The sequence below is a fragment of the Canis lupus genome, chromosome 14 (genome assembly GCF_011100685.1).
Source record: "Canis lupus familiaris isolate Mischka breed German Shepherd chromosome 14, alternate assembly UU_Cfam_GSD_1.0, whole genome shotgun sequence".
Lineage (NCBI taxonomy): Eukaryota > Metazoa > Chordata > Mammalia > Carnivora > Canidae > Canis > Canis lupus.
Genome location: NC_049235.1, coordinates 24,183,456 through 24,205,712, shown reverse-complemented (window position 1 = coordinate 24,205,712; position 22,257 = coordinate 24,183,456). Strand labels below are relative to the sequence as shown.

The following is a 22,257-nucleotide window of genomic DNA, read 5'->3' as shown; positions in this document are numbered from 1 at the left end:
TCATTGATTTTTGGTATTCTTGAATCACCAGCATGACAGTAAACCAAAACTGTGTGCGACGCTGTATGCCACAACTGCTTTCCAGGCTTGAGATTGAAACTCCTAAATTGTTTTGACTGAGCAACTAATAGCAATTTAGATAGTTCTGTACAAATTTAGAGACATGAGATGCAAAACCATTACTGTATTCCAGCACATTCTTCTTGTCAGAACCACTTAAATCACCATCTTACACAAGCACATATTGAAACTCAACTTTAAGCATTTTATTTTTATGTACATTTCATTTGTCCAGAAATAAAATATCTAAATACAGACAGACTGTAATGTTGTATATGTATAGCTTTCAACAATACTTGAGCTGAATAAATGCTTTGTACATTAGGTTTGTCTTTTTAATGGAGGTCACAGCTACATTGATAAAATGGATTCCTCATATCCTTTTTTTTCTTTTTTAACCAATAACAAGCAGAGACAAGTACAAGTTAATATTAATAAGCAGCTCAAATAACACTTGGTTAAACTATGTACAATACAAACCATTCATACAAATGAAGACTAGGATATTGAATTTGTTACAATATGTGTAGTAAAGATAAGACAGACACTTATAACTTACATGGTGTCTGTCAGGCATTTCCCTTCTTATATAATGATCAGAACTTGTTTTAAGCAGCCTTAGCTGGTCTCAACTTTGCAGAAGTCCAATGACTGGTGATGAAAGCTGTAATCCAATGTCTGCCCACATGTAAATTCCAAATGTTTGCTCATCTTTACTGAAAACAGGCTCCCTCCAGAGAAAAAAGAGCCATCTTATATTACCTTGAATGTGCCTACTGTATGCTGGAAAAAAGTTACTACACTTTGTTGTGTTCATAAAATAAAGAATACTGAGCTCTAAAGACACATTTTTTTTCCATTTTAACAAGCATATACTCCTACAGTAGTATTTACCAGTACAGCTACTCCAAGCAGTAGGAATGCATGAGTGGGGATTATTGATTAGCATGTACTCAAGACTTTAAAAGAGATTTCCATAACAGCAAGTGTTAGAAACCATTCACTGTCTAGTTAATCCTTTTGCTTGATGACAGTTTATCCTAAACCATTACGAGTCAGACAATGAAAGCCCTCTTGACAGGAATCATGACAGATGCAAGCTGAAATGTATATGAATGGGTGTTTGTGTACACCTATGAGTGAGAGCATGTCTTCAAGTGTGCCTTTAAAATCTGTGGTGATTTACAACTATACTGAGAGATGAAGCTGACTGGGCAGAAATTACATCAGATTGTTTTCCACTAGCGTATTTGCAGCCAGTTGACGAGAGCAGCAGTGTAGACACATTCCAGGCAACAGATGTGACCTTCTTCTGTGAGGTAACAGCCCTGTCATATGACCTTTAGTTCCTTAGGCTTCAGTCTCACTCACGTTCATCCTCATCCGGAAGGGAAGTAAGGTGTGTCACTGTGGTAGTTGTAGTCGGGGCACACTTTCTGTACTAGTTTATAATCTGTACTATAAAAGGAAATGTAAATACAGATCACCTTAAAGGGCTTGGAGCAGAGCCAGGATACATGACTTTGGGTCTGCTCCTGGTAACAGGTTTTTGAAGGATCATAGTTGCAGAGTGTGTTCTTGGTAGCCTTGTCAACCTTTTCATATTCAATGCGACAGTTAAAGGACTTGGAATCTTTGGCATCAATCACGGTTTGTTGTGCCAAGTCAAATTCCACTATTTTTGTAGGGGGCACCAAGCTGACAGATACATTCCCTTGACCAGTGGAATTATGCCTGAAATAAACACTGAATGTCCCATTGCCGTGATCTACAATTTTCCCAGTTATCAACAGGTTTAGCTTCACTGTTTTGATGTTGGAATGAAAATCACCCCATCCAAACATTTTCTTAAACTTGCCCGTCTTAACAATGGGCCTTCGCTTGGCCCTGGGCCGAGGCTCTTGAAGGTCTGTGGAGTTCCTCAGCCAGTCCCAGAGGTCTTGCTCAGAATAAGGTTCTGGGGTATCATAGCGCAGGTCTAAATCTGTATCATTTTCTTTGCCACGAAAAGTCTGTGACAGGAGTCGGCTGATAGACAAGTCTTTGCTGCTTTCTGTCCATATGTGCTTTAGTGTGGATTTGCTGCTTCCTGATTTTAGAAGTTCTGACTTTCCACCATTTGTTAAATTGGCACATGTGACCTGAAAATGGAACAGAAATATGGTGTTTACATCCCTGTATCTGAGACCATCCAACCCACAGATCTGCACCCTTTCTCAGAGGCTTGAGATGAAATGAGGACACTTCACTTAAATTACCTTCAGCATCTGGCCAATATTTATTAAGACATGATAAAATGCCACTTCTGTTTTCATGTAAGATGGGAGAGAGGAGGCGTAGGGGGATAAAAGTCCCCAAACATGATTGAAAAACTAGATAAAAACATTGACTTTGACAAGGAAAACACTACCTAATATGAGTAAAGCAAAATGAATTCAAACACAAATCAAACCAAAGTTTATTTCTGTGCACTAAAATCCAACACTTTTAAAATAAAAAGCTTACAGATTGTTATTTGTCTACCTCAAAATTACTATAGACTTTAAGACTGTATGATTCTCAAAATTACCTCAACCAACATCATAAAGACTTTCAGTAATTCTTGCCAGTCATATTAGAAAAGTCACTTTTGCAAAGAGATTCTAGTATACTTTAACCGGTCGAAACAAAACATGTTTATTATTACCAATTATTAGCATGGAACATATTGTATAAGATATCACTTTTTTTTTACCTTAGGGGGCTTAAAATGTGTACTAGGAAAAGAGACCTAAATGAAAACATCTAATACACAATGTCTTAGAGATAATTGTCAATCTAGAGAAGCAAACAACAACAGAGAAGTCATTTTAGATTGGATTGTGAGTCAAATTCATAAACCATCCTTCCGGGACCCTGGTCTTGTCTCTTTGGAAGATTTAGACCCCCAACTAGACCAGGGGTTCAAAGGAACCCTATATATGACTGGTGTTTGACCAAATCTGTACTGGCCAGGTTATACAAGAATTGTCCTTATCACAGCCCCGATATCTATGTTTAGTATAGAAGAAATAAAAGAAATAAATGAGTATCTACAATGTACTTATTAGACTAAAGTTAAAGCAGTGACCTCTGATCCTAACAATGAGGGCTCAAGGACAGTAGGGAAGACAGCCAAGAACCCCCAGGAATCTAAATAGCCAATACAAATAAACCTTTTAAGATGTGGACTGCCTATATGGTAAGTCTGCTAAAGAGAGTCCCTCACTGCCCATTAAAGTTTCACAATATACCTCCATCTCCAGTCCTGTTTCAGACATGAGCCTGATTACCACTCGGCAGCCTCATTTGGGCCTTCTAGTTCCCTTCCAAGCTCCCAAAGTAAGAGGCCATTGCTGGAAAGCTTTTTAATTCAGATCTACTAGGAATTAGAACTGCATTCTAAAGATCTCTCTATAGACTTAGGCATGAAGGCTTCTTGCTAAGGTAAAACCGTGGCCTGAGAATAGCCTTTTATTCAGTCACTTGCACTAAAAGGACTCTACCCCAATCCCTAGGGAGGAAGGGCATCAACTTTAGAGCTAGGATACCAGGAATCTATGCTAAGCTCTGCCACTGCCAAGCTATATGCTTGGTCAAGTCATTTAACATCCCTCTACCTCAGTTTCCTGCATCTGCAAAGTGAGAGTAGCAATGGTACCTCCCTTATAGGGTGGCTGACACATAGAAATGGTTCAATTAAATTTAGCTATTTTGATAAATCCCAAGCTGCTATGTGAAGACAACTAGAGATAAAAAGGTCACCAAATAGTACATGTGGAGGTCTGCTTTAAGGGTAGCTTTGCTCTTGATTACATAGCCAAATACTCAGAACCTGCATGGGATGGGTTTCCCCAGGGACATACATGCAAGAGGCTTTGATAATATAACTAGAACAAACTAGAACAAAGTCACTTAAATCTAGTAATCTTGCCTTTTCATAGATTCCTCAGAATCAATGAGCTTTCCATTGCCAGTTGACAAGCAGTCTTTATCTCTACCCAGGTCAAATTGAGACAACGTTAGTGGTATGAATCCATTCCTACCTGGGGAAAACTAACAGCTAAAGCTAGTCTCTTCCCAGTAATGCTGAATTTAAGAAACTCTGAAAGTTTAATCCCACATGAACACATTTCATCTGAGAGAAAATGGATTTATATATCTCATGACTGCACCACGAAAAAACAAGACTATGATGCTGGGTAGGCTAACACAAAAGCTCTGTCACTATTTCAAGCTGCTAGCCTGGGTCCAATTGCAACCACTGTTATCCTCAAGGCAATTGTGACTCCTCTATAGGAAGACCCAAAAGGCCATTGTGCACAGAAGTTGCTAGTGGGGAGACAAACACTGACCAATGAAGAATCAGACCCTAGAGGTAGGATGAGGTGCAGAAATAATGCATAAATTGTAGTGGGGGTGGGATGCTCATATCTAAGGGAAGTGCAGATTGCCCACATGTACACAGTCTCTAAACTCTTAAATATATCACCCAACCAAAATGACCAAACTTGAGGCAAATATAAGGAATTGAAAGAAGATTGTGTTTGCTGCCAACTTTCTTTTATGCTAGGTACTTCCCTTTCAGTTCTCCTCAACCCTTGAATTGGTTGCTCTCCTCTTTCCCCCTTGCACCCAAACTGTTTCCTCTTTGCAAATTCCCTTCATGCCAAAATATTCCAGAAATGGATCACATTTAAGCAGTAGATGAGTAGTAATAGCAAAATGGCTGCCTTATCAAAATTCACTTTGTTTTTTAACAAGGACTAAATATTAAGTCTTAAAGGGATGAAATTGAGAAGGAAATATCCTTTGGGGAGGGGGATGATGCATTAGAAATGTATGAGTTTTCTTAAGAGAAAAGCATGAAATTTCTTACCTATCCTCTCTACCTGATAATAAGGTCAATCCTCTATGGGACAATTTTTACTCTAATATGAAAAGTATAATCTCTAGTAGTTCCATAGTTAATATTATATCATTGTAATTTACCAAACAAAAACCAACTACAGTTCTCCTCCCAATTCACTGAAAGAAGTGCATTTCAAAATAACTTTTTCTATAACACAGCTGTAGTATAAAATTTAAAACAAACATTAATTTATAAGAGTAGTACAGATCTTTAACTTAGGAGTTTATTTTATGTGTATTTGTCTGTCTTACTTTGTCTCGATGAAATCTTATTAATTGATTTCAATCTAATTGAAATCAAATCTCTATTTGCCTGATTCTATAAATGTTATCCTTAACATGGCCTCTATATTTAGACAAAAATTATAAGAATAAATGCATATTCTACTCTCTTATTTTTACCTGGAATTACATAAATAGTTTCCCATTCTTCGAGCAACAAGAAAAATAAATATAGGCATGTATTTGGTTTTGGTACTTGTATCTCAGCATCAATACAGATGATTTAGGAGACGGGCTATAATGAGATGTATCCATGGTGCAGTGGCTCATGAAGCAGTAATTAAATTGTCCCAAAAAAAGGAAGTAAAAGGGAATTAGAGTGCAACCCATCAGCAGCATATGAAAAGTGAAAGGGAAAAAATATGGAACTAGGAGATAGGATTTTAAAGAACCAATCTATTCAAACAGGATGCTAAGACTGACAGATAAACCTCTGAATTGGGGGTAGAACAGAAATTTAGCTCTAAATGATACTCTCCACAGCTGTAGTGATTATGAGTGTTAGTTCTGGAGTCGGATGGCATGAATCCCAATCCAGGCTGTAATCTTCAACAGCTATATGATGTAGGCAACTGGCTCAACTTGTTTATACTTATCTTTTTCTCTTCTAGAAAACAGAAGAATGCTCACTTCCCTCATAGAGCTGTCGTGTGAATTAAATGGGACACTCAATTTAAGTCACTAAGAGCAGTACCTGGGCCATGGTCAGTGTTCAACATTATTATTAACATCCTCATATATCTTAACCTCTGAATCTCATTGGATAATATTTTATGTAAATGAATAATAATAGGATATGAGAACAAAAAATATTTTTAGAAGAAAATCTTCTTTTTACATAACCAAAACTCTTAAACAAGAAAGAAAGCATATATTTTTTAAAGTTCTGCTGTGACAACCAAAAAATATGGCAAGTTGAGTAGATAGTAAAACACAAGTTAATAAAGGATGAGCAAAAGTTCAGCCATTAAACTCCTCAACTACCAAAAGCATTGAATTTATTTGTAATGTGAAAGTCTCCCAGTGGTGCTGATGGTCAAGAAACCTCTCCAGAACATATCAGTTTGAGTACAAAATCAAAGCAGGTTTCAGCTGTAATTGTCAACAACACAATCTTGAATATTCCCTTCCCTGGTTAGGAAAGAACCAGGGCAATATCTAAAGAGAGTATCAATCATGAAAAACTAAGAAGTGTCCTTAGGAAAGTCCCTGGATCTGTTGAGCACAAACAATCTGATTTATTTTGTTTTATTTGTTTAATAACTATATAATGAGACTCTGCTGATACTGAATTAAATAATAGGAATACAAAGATAAATGAGACATGATCCTTGCCCTCAAGAAGTTCACAGTCTAATGGGGAAATCAATTAAGCAAGTAACAATGTGACGTGACTAACACTATATACAGCATTCTAGTAGTCAAGATCAAAAGGTAGAAATAATTCTCAGATCTACAAGATAAAATACACTTAGGAGTTCAAAAGGGAGAGAATAAGCCAAAGGAGATCTTCTAAGCATAAGGAACATACTGTGTAAAAGCACAGAGCTGAGAAGGGACATGTTAAATGTTAAGAATGGAAAATAGCTCCTTACTGCTGAGCCTTAGGGAGTGCCCAAAAGAAGAAATCATAAGAAGTGGGTAGAACTTCAAAAAGGTAGTCTAGGGTCAAATCATGATGTTCTAACAGAGGAATTTGAACTTAAACTTAAAGGTATGGGGAATCACTAAACTTTGTTCTGTTTTGCTTTTGGTTTTGTTTGTGTGTGTTTTGTTTTGTTTTTAGAAGTTTGTTTTGCTTTTAAGTAGGTCATTTTGGCTCTAGAAGAATCACTAATTAGATATTGAAGGGTGAATTGGTAGGGAAAGATCTTAAAGGAAGAATGACTGGTAGAATGATTCATTACAAAACTAATTGTGATACTTCATTTGAGAAAGTAAAATGAGACTTAACCAAGGCAATAGCAGAGAAAAAGAGAGAGAAAAGATGGATATGAGATAGTTCAGAGGTAGGATTAACTCAGCTTGATGATTTTTTGACTAAGCAGGAATATGAAAAGTTGAATTAATGAGTTTCCTGGCATCTGAAGGGAATACAGAAGTAACAAGTTAGCTGGAAAATATAATTAAATCTCAGAGGAAAATTGGAGGTTGGAAGTGCCTGCAAGTCATTCTAGTGATGCTATCCAAAGGAAGTTGGTAACATGGGTCTGAATGTCTAAAAAAATGGGAGGATGGTGATGTTGATTTTTTTAGTATGAAGAGACTGTATTGTGCAGATAGAATAAGGTGATGCAGAAGAAGGTTGGTAACAATATATAATGCCAATGCTTTGAGAAAAGCAGAAGAGGAGCCAGAATAGGTAAAGACAAAGGAGGATATTAGAAAGAAAATAATATTGTAGAAACAAAGACAAGTTGGGGAGAGGAAAGCCAGGCATAGGCAGATTTTCAACTTCCAAGTAAAAGTCTAGTAGTATAAATACTTGGAAAGAAGTCCCTTGACTTTTGAATCCACTATTAATGACCTTACTGAAGCTAGTTTTAGCAGTGGTGAAGAGATGATGCAAGATGAGAAGGAACAATTAGCTTGATACATCTACTCTCAACTATGGTCAGGAATCACTGGCTGATTCATTCTATCATATTGCTTTACATATGAAGAACTTTCAATTTTGATACACATAAATATACACATAAAATTTTTGAGCCTTACTGAATAAAAAAATCATTAAGAAGAAACCTTACATCCAGAGCACCTTCTATTATTGATGTTACAAACATAATTTTAAAAGTTTCTTTTTAAAAATCACCTGAAGATTCTTTGATGTCAGTATATCTGAGTGATAACAGAAGTGGTAAAGATCATGGCATAAAGAGGAGTACAAAAGAAAAAGCTGACAAATTCTAATGAACCCAATTCCAAAATGGCAAAGCATTGTGAAACTTTTTCTACAAATGATTTGTTCTGTACCAGTAAAAACACCAAATATATTTTCTGGCTAAGTATAATTTTCCATGTTAAAAGTCGCCAAGCCCATTCCAAAGGAGCTGGCTCGCCAGTCCAATTATACCATTTCCACAAATTATATGTGTTATCTGTCTCATTGTTTTAGAAACACTGAGGATCATAAAGACTCTTAACATAATTAGGTGTATGCAGTTTAAAGTATACATTTATTGACAAACATCCAAAAATAGGTACAAAGAGAGGGTCATTTCCTCCAACCATAAACAAAACAGAGATGGGGTATATCATGAAGAGAGAAATGTCTGGAGCAGGTCCTATGTATTGGACTAAGGAGAAAAGACTCCCATTGGATGTTGGAATGTAGGCATATAAGAGCTGCCACACTTTGATCTCGCTCCTTCTCTATGTATATTTTAGGGCCATACTTTCACATAGCTTTCTCTAATATCTTTTTATTACAGGCTTACAATCATAAGGTCAATACCTTATCATTTAAAATATTGTTGAAAAATACACTTTTGGAAAATAAACCACTCCTCAACTATACTGCTCCCTGAAGTATGCTCCTGGTCTTATGAGACAGTATATAAACATTTTACTCCTTTACATACACTAAATCCAATGAAAGATGTCTCCAAATGTTTGTGCACCTCTTTCTATAAAAGAGCAGTAAGATATCTTTTAATTTCCACTAACCTGCACATTTTACTGTTGATCTATTACTATTCAGTATAAATAATTTCAAGATTACTTTGAAAATTAAGTATTTATTTCATCAACTCTATGAATACTTAAGCCAAAAATTTTAAACAACTTGATGCTTAAGCAATATCTTTCAACAGTGAATAACTAATCAACAAAACGGTATTGCTCTATGATTACTTCATTTTGACAATTTTATGATTTGCTATGTTGAATATAACTGCTATTGGATAAGGGCACACTATATTCCAGTCATTGTAATTAGTATTTTGTGTATAACATTGTATTTTATTTAAACTACATATAGGGGCACCTGGATGACTCAGTTGGTTAAGCATCAGACTCTTGATCTAAAGGTTATGAGATTGAGCCCCATCTCTCTCTCTCTCTCTCTCTCTCTCTCTCTCATTAATTAATTAATTAACTGATTAACTACACACACTCACACACATTCACTCTCACACACACACACACACACACATACACTTTAATGTCAATATTGTCATCTTTAGCTTACACATGGGGATATAGAAACTCAAAAACAGCTTGGCCAGATCACTGCTGTTAAGGGAAAGAGCTACTGCCTAGTTACTCCATAGGCTGTGGCCTTTACTTTTTAAAATCATTTTAATCATGCAATTCTACATTAATATAGGTTTATCAGAACATTCAAATATTATAGAATTTATGAAGTAAAAAGTAAAACCCTGTCTTCATCATCAACTCCTGCTCTCTCACAATTTCATCTCTCTCTCCAGAGGTACAACCTGTCAAAATTTTGGTGTATACGGTTTCCAAATATCTTAGGTTTTACATATAAATATGTATATAGTGTCATATTTTATGAATTACATTATATATTTTCCTACCAATAAAATATCTTAAAGATGCATACTTCTTAGTACATACATGTATATCATCTTATTGAAAGGGAATATAAAATTTAATAATATAGATACCATATTTCCACTTTTTGTTTACCTTTTGTGATAGATCCTTAAACATTACATTGCTTCATGGCCAAGTTACCTCTAGCTGTTTTTTAATCTTGATTCTACTACTTTTTCTGCCATTTTTGTTTCAGATGCCTCATTCCCTCCTCTTTTGAGATGGACACATTTCTGGAAAACCACAAACTACCAAAACTGGAACTGGAAGAAATAGAAAACCTGAACAGGCCAATAACCAGGGAGGAAAATTGAAGCAGTCATCAAAAACTTCCCAAGATACAAAAGTCCAGGGCCAGATGGCTTCCCTGGGGAATTCTATCAAACGTTTAAAGAAGAAACCACACCTGTTCTACTAAAGCTGTTCAGAAAAATAGAAAGAGATGGAATACTTCCAAACTCATTCTATGAGGCCGGCATCACCTTAATTCCAAAACCAGACAAAGACCCCACCAAAAAGGAGAATTATAGACCAATATCCCTGATGAACATGAATGCAAAAATTCTCAACAAGATACTAGCCAATTGGATACAATACATTAAGAATATCATTCACCATGACCAAGTGGGATTTATCCCCAGGATGCAAGGCTGGTTCAACACTCATAAAACAATCAATGTGATTCATCATATCAGCAAGAGAAGAAACAAGAACCATATGATCCTCTCAATAGATGCAGAGAAAGCATTTGACAAAATACAGCATCCATTCCTGATCAAAACTCTTCAGAGTGTAAGGATAGAGGGAACATTCCTCAACATCTTAAAAGCCATCTACGAAAAGCACACAGCAAATATCATTCTCAATGGGGAAGCACTGGGAGCCTTTCCCCTAAGATCAGGAACAAGACAGGGATGTCCACTCTCACCACTGCTATTCAACATAGTACTGGAAGTCCTAGCCTCAGCAATCAGACAACAAAAAGAAATAAAAGGCATTCAAATTGGCAAAGAAGAAGTCAAACTCTCCCTCTTCGCTGATGACATGATACTTTACGTAGAAAACCCAAAAGACTCCACCCCAAGATTGCTAGAACTCATACAGCAATTTGGCAGTGTGGCTGGATACAAAATCAATGCCCAGAAGTCAGTGGCATTTCTATACACTAACAATGAGACTGAAGAAAGAGAAATTAAGGAGTCAATCCCATTTACAATTGCACCCAAAAGCATAAGATACCTAGGAATAAACCTAACCAAAGAGGTAAAGGATCTATACCCTAAAAACTACAGAACACTTCTGAAAGAAATTGAGGAAGACACAAAGAGATGGAAAAATATTCCATGCTCATGGATTGGAAGAATTAGAATTGTGAAAATGTCTATGCTACCAGGGCAATTTACACGTTTAATGCAATCCCTATCAAAATACCATGGACTTTCTTCAGAGAGTTGGAACAAATTATTTTAAGATTTGTGTGGAATCAGAAAAGACCCCAAATAGCCAGGGGAATACTAAAAAAGAAAACCAGAGCTGGGGGCATCACAATGCCAGATTTCAGGTTGTACTACAAAGCAGTGGTCATCAAGACAGTGTGGTACTGGCACAAAAACAGACACATAGATCAATGGAACAGAATAGAGAATCCAGAAGTGGACCCTGAACTTTATGGTCAACTGATATTTGACAAAGGAGGAAAGACTATCCACTAGAAAAAAAGACAGTCTCTTCAATAAATGGTGCTGGGAAAATTGGACATCCACATGCAGAAGAATGAAACTAGACCACTCTCTTGCACCATACACAAAGATAAACTCAAAATGGATGAAAGATCTAAATGTGAGACAAGATTCCATCAAAGTCCTAGAGGAGAACACAGGCAACACCCTTTTTGAACTCGGCCACAGTAACTTCTTGCAAGATACTTCCACGAAGGCAAAAGAAACAAAAGCAAAAATGAACTATTGGGACTTCATCAAGATAAGAAGCTTTTGCACAGCAAAGGATACAGTCAACAAAACTCAAAGACAACCTACAGAATGGGAGAAGATATTTGCAAATGACGTATCAGATAAAGGGCTAGTTTCCAAGATCTATCAAGAACTTATTAAACTCAACAGCAAAGAAACAAACAATCCAATCATGAAATGGTCAAAAGACATGAACAGAAATCTCACAGAGGAAGACATAGACATGGCCAACATGCACATGAGATGGATTTTAATTTTTATTGAGGTATAGATTTGTGTGATTCTCCTAGAAAGAGTTAATAGAGGATACACTAAGTTGTCCATACCTAAAAAATGTCTTTATTGGCTATAAGCTTACATTGGGTAGATATTCATTTATCCCTTAATTCATTTTGTTCTGTTTAACTTTTCTCTCTCCAAAGAAAACAAAAATTGAATTTTATTTCAGGCATCATGAAATTTCACAAGGTGGGCTACATGTGCCCAGGCTTTCTCCAGCCCCTTTCTTAGCTAGTTTAGAGAAAAATATGCAGATATTTCTAAATAGGTGAGGCTCTTTTTTCATCAAGTTTTCCCAAGAGGACAATTAACTCTTTGAGGGATGTTCTTCTATAGTATGATATTTTGTAACTTGGGGTAGGGAGTACTTCACATAGAGTAATCACTCCATACATTAGCTGTATAGTTTATATTCTTACCCACATCTATTTCAACAATGAAGATCACTGTTCTTTAGTCACAGTCAAGTCAAGTCCTAGTCAAGTGCGGGGGGGGGGGGGGGGGGGGGCGGGGAATGGCCCTTAGAGATTTCTCTCTTACAAGTTTTGACTCTGCACTTGACATTGACAACACCTGGAGTGCTTGTATGATAAGCCGGAGGAAATGGGTTAGTGTTTTAATACATCAAAAATACATCATTTCCTTCTGCTGCAAGGCAGTGCTTCAGGAGCAGCAGTGCTGCATTAACAATAAGAGCAGAGAAGAAACTTTGTGCCTCTTTTTTAATCTAGTCAGTACTGTATAGAAACTTAAAAAATGGGCTTTTCAGTCAGAGATTGCAGGGCTAAATCCAAAATCTGCTACTTTATCAGTAACGACCCCTTAGGACCACATTTTTACTAATTAGATGATACCTCACTCATTGGGTTTTAGTGAAAACAGATTTTATATGTAGTACACATGAAAATATAGGAAACAGTAGGAGTTCAACATGTTAAGAACTATGATGCTTGGCTAGGTTATGAAACCCCAAAGAAAAGGAAAACAAGGCTTTTGGACTGCATACTGCTATTCTATTCCTGGTTCTCACTGGAGACATTACATCTGCTCAAGTGATCCAAACAAATTGAGATGGAAATAAGCATGATTATAACTGCTCTGTGGTCATCTTTAGCAGTAGCCAGTGATAAGTGACCATGCTGATTATGTTAGGATTTAGTATTTGCAAATGTGGGCAATAATTTATCTTTAACATAGTAACTTTAAGAGAAGACATCCTGATCAGCCTAAATATTCCATGTCATCCTAAAAACTAGAAACATGGTGTTCCAATCAGTTTGAAGAATCCTCAATGGCTAGGAATTTTAGGTATGTTACCCATGAGTTCTCATGTTCCCATAGAGGATGGCTTACTTCTAGCATAGGGTACTAACTGTTCCCTACATCACTCACTATATTGGAGACTGTTCTGAGTCATGGATAACTGAGCTCTTCTTAAGTTTGTATAGCCATAATCATTAGCTTTCCCTTTGATTCCTTTTCCTGTAGGCACTCGTAAGAAAACTATATTTACAGTGTTCTTGGTTCTTTAACTGCAGAGGGGAAAAAAAAAAAAAAACATGCCTTATGAAGAGCCATGAACTATTTTGTCTCTGCTCCTGAGAAATGTACTTTTTCATCCTGTGAAAATATCGTCCTTTCCTTAATGCTTACTGTATGAACTTATGTAAATTTTGACACATAAACACATTAATACTGATGAGAAACTAAGAGTAATTATTCCACTTAGCTCCACTTAACCCGTTCTCTCAAAGTGTAATTATGATTACCAAGGTTGCATTGCAAAAGTTGCTTCTTTTGTTGGTATTTTATACTCCTTCCATTTAAAATATATAAGAAGTATCTCTTGTAAAGATGTCTCGGTATGTGGTTAATATAATGAACAAAATATGTAAAATAACATGTTGAAAGATGATTTCTGGGCTGAAATAAAGTCATTTCGGCATCATTTTTTTTTATTACTCTTAAAGAGATTTGAATTTGTCAGTAAATCCAGAGGTCATTGAGGAAAAGGAAAATGTTGCATATGTGAGAATAGCTGGTTAGATCCTGGGTCTTTCTTTTTGAATTGAAGGTTAATATGAGTGATTCTCCATTAAAAGGCTTATTGTATGGATGCCAATGAAGGTTTATAGTGTTTTAAAGTCAAAGTGCATGTCCATCTCTAATGGACCAAATGAGGAAGGATTGACTCACCTTCCAAACCTATTTTCAGTATCCTGTATCTACATACTGAGTAGTAATGATAGTACACTTTATCCAAGAGAAGCTCAAATTCCTGAGGAAATAATGACTTTGTTATTTTTGAGACAATATGCCTAATTACCCTCTGATTATCAAGAACTTGATCTAAAAACCTTCCAATAGAGGAAATTTACATCAAATACCTCTTTTTGATTGTTTTTTTTACTTTTATTAAATCATTTATTTTAATTCCCATGTAGTTAACATACAGTGTTATATTAGTTTCTAGTGTACACTGTATAGTGATTCAACAATTCTATTTGTTACTCAGTGTTCATTAGGATAAGTGTTCTCTTTAATCCCAGTCATCTATTTCACCCATCACCCCTCACTCACCTCCCTCTGGTAACCATCTGTTTGTTCTGTATAGTTAAGACTCTGTTGCTTGCTCTCTCTCTCTCTCTCTCTCTCTTCTTTTGTTTATTTGTTTTGTTTCTCAAATTCTACATGTTTGAAATCATAGTATTTGTCTTTCTTTGTCTTTCTTTGATTGACTTATTTCATTTAGCATTATACTCTCTAGCTCTATTCATATTGTTGCAAAGGGCAAGATTTTATGCTTCTTACGGATAAATAATATTCCATTGTATATGTATACCACATCTTCTTTATCCACTTATCTATCAATGGATACTTGGACAGCTTCCATAATTTGGCTATTGTAAATAATGCTACAATAAACATAGTAGTGCATATATCCCTTTGAATTAGTATTTTTCTATTTGGGGGTATCATAAGATAGTTGTACTTTTTATTTTTTGAGGAAACTCTCTACTGTTTTCCACAGTGACTGTACCAGTTTCCATTCCCATCAACAGTGCACAAGAGTTCTTTTTTCTCTACATCCTTGCCAACACTGTTGTTTCTTGCATTTTTGATTTTAGGCATTCTGATAGGTATGAGGTGATATCTCATTGTAGTTTTGATTTGCATTTCTCTGATGATGAGTGATGTTTGAACATCTTTTCATGTGTCTGTTGGCCATCTGGATGCCTTCTTTGGAGAAATTTCAATTCATGTCTACTTTCCACTTTTTAATTCGATTATTTGGGTTTTTTTTTTTTTAATGTTGAGTTGTATAAGTTCTTTATGTATTTTAGATACTAACCCTTTGTCAGATATGTCATTTCCAACTGTCTTCTCCTATTCAGTAGGTTGTCTTTTAGTTTTGTTGACTGTTCCCTACACTGTGCAGAAGCTTCTTATTTGATATAGTTCCAATGGTTTATTTTTGCTTTTATTTCCTTTACGTCAGGAGACATCTCCAGAAAAATGTCGCTATAGCTGATGTCGGAAAAATTATCGCCTGTGCTCTCTTCTAGGATTTTTATGGTTTCAGGTCTAATGTTGATACCTTTAATCCATTTTGAATTTATTTTTGTGTATGGTGTAAGAAAGTGGTCCAGTTTCATTCTTTTGCATGTAGCTGTCCAGTTTTCCCAAAACCATTTATTAAAGAGACTAATGAACTTTAAAATAACTTATTATAGCATTAGTAGTTTGTACTGCCATGTAAACTGTGGATATAAGGTATCACAGGATAATTGAAAGAAGGACAGGTTGTTAAGGTAGAATTTCCTTCGCTGGTATGTCCCTACCCTCACGTATTTCCAAACTCTGAGAGGTAGTTTAATTATCCTTTTCAAAAAAAGCTGGGTAACACTCCAGCTGCCACTAGAGGGCACAGCTAGGACATCTGACAGCTGTCTTCATTCGTGGTCCTGAAGTCAGAAAGAATAGTTGTCAGCAAGGGTCCCGGAGTTCTTTGAGAGAAGAAGGACCAGGAATCTTTGTGGTCACTGCTGACTGACACAGCCCCTGGCAACTACCTCTTCTGTAAGCTGCAGAGACCAGAAAAGGAGGTACTGTAACTCAAGGAACTACTACTGAAGTCATCACCACTAAAGAAGCTCTTGTGAGTCTTCAATTCCTGCTAGATGGTGTGTTCAGGAATAAGGCATTTATATTTATTTATTTGGAAATAGTCTAGGTCAATGCACCATATTTCTATATCGCCAGCCTCATCTTGGCTACTCTTTCGTCCAGCCTCAGAGTTCGGATCACATCTAAACACATTTTTTTATATGTTATATGTTATCTTTCCTCCAATTTTAGAACCTTTGCATAGACTATTTCCCCATCCTTGGAATCCTTGGAATCCATTCCCATTTGCTTAGTTTACTCATACTCATTCTGTAGCCTAGTTTAAACTTCATTTCCACAGTAATCTTTGATCCTCTCAGAGCACCCTGTACTGTTCATTCATAAAAGTAATACTATTATCTATATTCCTTCTTTATTTCCTTCCTTCCTTCCTTCCTTCCTTCCTTCCTTCCTTCCTTCCTTCCTTTCCTCTCCCTCTCTTTTCTTTCTTTCTCTTTTTTTTTTCTTTCTTTACCTGAACTGCTATCTCCATGGTAGACCCATCCAATGCCTTGGTAACTTTTTTTTTTATATATACTTTATAAAATGCCAAGTTCTAAGTAGGTGCTCTACAAATGCTGGCTGAATGAATAAATGCATTTTTAATGGAGTGTCCAACCACACATAATGATATCCTTTTGCAGATGAGCATGCCCCATAAGCAGAAAAATAGCTCATTTTGTGACACAAACAGGTTTATATTGTAAGCCTTCATGGAGGCTTGGTCTAAATCTATAAACATGCACAGCAATACAAGACAAAAGGTGATATTTTTCTAGGAAACTATAAAGTCAGTGGCAGCTACAAACCATTACCAAGTCAGAAATGTCCCAGGAAAAAAACCCAGATGACTATATTTTCATTTAAATAAAAGTGAAAAGTGAATAAGAACAATATTGCCTGGATGAACATAACTTCACTTTGGAGGTTTGATAAACATCGGAAAAACTTAACAAAACAATGAATTGTGGTCTCTTGGGCAGCAAGAAAGTTAATGCCATTCTCTGGGTTTTCTTTCTTGAATTCTGTAAATTTAATCCTAAAGATAGTAATGAAAGAAAATGCTGATGGGATTCTAAAAGCAGAAGCTCCTTCCATGAGAAAGCCTGCCAAATTTTCTGGGGGCATTTTCTTTGCCCTATTCAAGTGTAGATTTGTATTGACAAATAATAATTACTTTGAAACAGTTAGGCATGTGTTAGGCTATTTCTTTGCATAAATGCCATTTGCTTGGAAAATGCAGTAGGTTTTATAAATGTGAAGCATTACAATCAGTTTTATGGGTGTGTTTGCAAAGGCTCAAAATTGAACTGTTAAAAGTGTCCATTAACAGTACAAATTAAATTGTTATTAAAAATGTCTCAAAGGCATTTTTAGCTTTACTCTAACATTGATAGATTGCAAATAAACACACTATGACTGTGACATTTCTGCTTTGTGTCCGTATCACGAAAATCCACAATTGTTAAGAATTAGAATCCCAAAACATCTGAGGCTGAAGGGACCTCTCTGGAATCTGTTTTATAACTTAGGAAGCGGAGTCCCATAGAGCTGAAGTGACTCGCCTCAAGTTTAAAGGTTGTTAGGGGCAGAATTAAAACTGTAGTGAAGGTTTCCTGGCATTTAGTCCACTTTTTGTGTGTGTTCCAAAGTTCACTTTTATTGAGAGTTGATACTTTATAACTCCTTCAGAGTTTGTTGAAGCTCTAGAAACCAGTGTCAACTTCAAAAGAAGGAAGTGAGTTATCTTTGCTAAAGAGTTTCTTAATTTTGTAAAAGGAAGGGCTACTGTGGAAATGTGGCATCATTTGCCAAGCCTAAAACAAAAGGCACTAATCTAATGCACTGCAATTACAGATTGGGATCCCCTTGGGTGATTACATACACAAACGTATGCTCAGACCTTTCAAGACTTAAGTCTGAGCAGTGACTGCTCTGCTGGAAGAAAGAATCAAAATGAGGAAACCACAGTCACAGGTTTAAGCAAATTACAACACAGAGGAAATTACTCTTCCATCTCTAAAAGAGAAAGTGATATTTGTTTCCAAATACTTTATCAATTTCTATCTTTCAGAAGACTTATTTAAAAAAAACAAAGTTGAAGCAAAAGTTTGTCAGAGTCCCTCTTTTATAAATCCATCAACAAGCATTTGCTAAGTCACTATGATCTGAAAAATTTCCAAAAGTTTGAGAAGTCATTTTAGTCACATCTCACATTGTGTACATCTGCTCATTCTAGATAACCAACATCAATATGTTTTACTCTTTAATAAATAAAGGTCCTAGTATTTTGAAGCCCTCTTCATCTGACTATGAGCTTTGAGAAGTCAGTGGCTCTCAACAGGAAATGCTAAAGAAAAGCCAGTAAATTGAGCTGTGATCTTGCTGAGAATAACGTTGGAACTGGTGTGCGTTGGGAGGTAGGGTTGGAATGTGTAGAGTATTAAATAGCATATTTGAAATGTACCATTGATTTGAGTTTAGTCTAAATATTTCATAGTCGACCATGTTAAAGGAAGATGTAAGATTTACATGATTTTCTAAAAGTAGTTTTAAACAGTCAAGAAATGCATTTTTAAGTGATATCATCTTTTACTAAGTGACCTTGGTTCTTTAGATACTTTGTGAGGAAGATCCACCTTGATCTGAATCTGTATAGAAATAGTATTTATGTTTATATTTTTGTAATTTTAAAATTTTGATATAATTTCCAACTTAGCAGAAAGTTATAAGAAACTTACATATACACTTTACCCAGATCCCTTAATTAATTTTATTTGATCATGCTGCTTTATTACTTTCTCATTCTCTTATGTATGCATGGATGTTGGTATATATGTACACAGATCTTTTTTTCGAAGCCATTTTCAGAGTAAGTTTGAGATGTTATTCCTATTTACGATTAAAAGAGTTCTGGAAAAAGTTCTAATCACAAGGAAAAGAATTATAACTATGTATATGACAAAATGTTAGCTAGACTTATTGTGATCATTTCACAGTATATATAAGTATCAAATCATTACATGGTACATCTAAAACTAACATAATGCTATATGTCAATTATACCTCAACTGAAAAAAGAGGTCTGAAATAGTTCCTAAGAAAAGTGACATTGTCTTATATAACCATAACACAACTATCAAAATCAGAATATTTAACCTTGATACATAACTATAAATGACTTAATGTATAGTAATATCAAATGCCATCTATTGTTCCAACAATATCCATTATATTTACTAATTTTTGGTCCAGGATCCCATCCAGCCTCATGCATTTCAATTTCACTTGAAATTGTCATAGTTGTCATAACCTTCAGCAGCCTTTCTTTCTGTTTCTTGTTCTTTACATTCTTATAAAATGTAAAGATTATAGGCTGATTTATGTGTAAAATGTTCCTCAATTTGTTTCTGATGCTGAAAATCATTTTATAATAAAGTTCTAAGGCTTTTTGATTGACAAAGATGATAGTGGAGAAAGAATGTTCCTTGATTAGAGAGTGCAGGAAGCAATGCTTTGAGTAGGTGCAGAGAGAATAATATTGTACTTCACTATAGCATATCCTTGTAAATTATTTTGACTAATATAATTTTACAGGTAATTAACTTGCATTATATATAATTGTTTTACTATTTTTGACAATAAACTCATTATATTTTGCCACTTTGTGGTCTCTTTCATTTAACATTTTGTTTAAAAGAAGCTAATTTTTGTGCGTTTTTAAAAAATCTATATCCTGGGTTCACTAAACTTATCAGTCCAAGGATGATATTCTTTTGTTTAAATCACAAAGCTTGGGCAGCCCAGGTGGCTCAGCGGTTTAGCACCTGCCTTTGGCCCTGATCCTGGAGACCGGGATCGAGTCCTACTTCAGGTTCCCTCCATGGAGCCTGCTTCTCCCTCTGCCTGTGTTGTGTCTCTGTGTCTTTCTCTCTGTGTGTCTCTCATGAATAAATTAATAAAATCTTTTTTAAAAATTCAATCACAAAGATTTTTAAGTAATATTTGCAGGTATTTATCATTTTCACCACATAATCACTATATTATTTGCATAATGTTTATAATTTTCACTATATGAGGGGATTGATCTCCATAAACCTTTCTGGGATGTAGATACCAATAACTCAATGATAGATTAGAGGAAACCAAGGCCCACCAGCAAAAAGACTTCCTTAGAATCATGCATCCAGGAAGGAACATTAGATTCTGGCCCCAAATCCCAGGGTGGTTCTGCTATTACCTAAGAAAGGTGGTAATACTATCTATTGCTATTTAACAGAACATGGTTATTCAATTCCTTGAATAGGCATAAGTCAATTGACCTTGATCAAGTACGGATATCCTCACAATTCAACCTTGGATATAGAACTCCTAGTTCAAGTATAATATAAATCATCATTCCCCAAAAAGATCTAACTAACAAATCACTCTGTTAATTCCATACCAGGTGCTCAGGTGTACAAATAATGAATTATATATCAAGCAGGTGCTTCATGCCAAATTGCAATTTCAAAGCCATAGTCTTAAACTTCAATTCTCTCATTGTAAATTAGAGATCCTAATACCCTTGCCTCAGCTTTATTTTTAAAATTAGAGACAATATAAATGAATGTTTCTTCCAAATAAGGAGTAGGTATTAATAACTTTTGTTATATTTTTTTTATTTTTACTAATTCAGGTGGCTGTATGGATCCATGTAGTTAACTTTGTATGAAAGAATTTAATTTACATAATTTAAATTCATGTAGAAAAATTGCACATTATAGGTATCTTGGCATAGTGGTAAGAGTGTGGACTCAAGCCAGGCCATGGGCTCACATCCCAACTCTTAAGGCAGATGCCCTTATCCATGGGAATTGCCTAACTGATGACTTTCCAAGTCATTTGGCAACCAAAGAACTGTTATCCTTTTGAAGTGGTAATATTCCAAAGACAGTATGATTTACACTAATATTTCTAGTTTTAGAAGTGAAAGTATGACTTTACAAAGAAACCTAATTCAAACCATAGATTTTTATTATTTGTTTTCTTCCTTCCTTTCTGTCCTTTTTTTCTTTTCTTTTTTTTTTCTTTCATGATACATAAGAGAGAAATACCACCCAATGTCTCCATCAGAGCTGTACTATCCAAGCCGTGACATTTTTGATCTATTCTTTACATAGCATCCCATTAGAGTTCCAGAGAAACCCTTACTTTCTATTATGTCAACGACACCTTCGCTGGCCTGGAGCCATCATCAGCTCTCGGAGCACTGAACCGTGAAGCAATATCTCTGTAAGTAGGCCAAATAGGCCATGACCTGACAGGCTATAAAGTAGTCATTATCTCCTATTAAATCTGAAATTTGTGCTTTGCATATTTTAAAACAACTATCCAGTTGTGCTGTAGAGGTATATCTGCCAAATGAGTAATTAGATTTTTAGGAGACTATAAAGGGGACCAAAATGCTTTCTACTGTGCCAAAAACAAAGTCAATTCAGATTTTATTTTCTTTCCTCCCCTGTTTTTATTCTTACTCCCTGGCAGTCAGACCAAAAATATTTCAATAACAGATAAATAGACTTCAGTTGCATAATTTACTGTACAAAATCAAGTCTGAGTTGATGTTACATGGGTGCCAAAGCATCCTGTATTATGTACTGTGAGCTGCTTTCTCACACAGTTGGATAGAATGCTGCTGGTGGTCAATACCTAAGATTTGCTTTGTTTGGCTGATGTGATTACAAAGAGAGTTTTATAAAATGTAAAATGATTGAATGAGCCACTTAAATGTCAAAGCTCAGAAGAAATTTGCTTTTATGGTTTAAAATTTAAGTGTTGTTTTTTCCCCCCTACTCCCTGGAGATGTCTAAGTAACTCATTTCATATAGCTTTAATGATAGAGATGCAACTGACTTTAGAAAGATTTGGAATAGGATTGAAATATAACTATATAAAATATCCTATTAACTCTTGCCCCCTGTTTTACATTTTGAAGAAGATTTTTAACTAAACTCTTGAAGCTCAGTAC

General features: G+C 35.5%; 1 protein-coding gene across 1 annotated transcript in view; it reads right to left on the bottom strand.

The window, feature by feature from the left end:
- Positions 1-242: 242 nt before the first annotated feature.
- Positions 243-22,257, bottom strand: part of NXPH1 (neurexophilin 1) — a 433,511-nt gene continuing 411,496 nt past the window's right edge. The window contains exon 16 of the mRNA XM_038556945.1: positions 243-2,201. Within this exon, the coding sequence (XP_038412873.1) occupies positions 1,440-2,201 (762 nt within the window). The 3' untranslated portion in view covers positions 243-1,439. The remainder of the gene's footprint in view (positions 2,202-22,257) is intronic.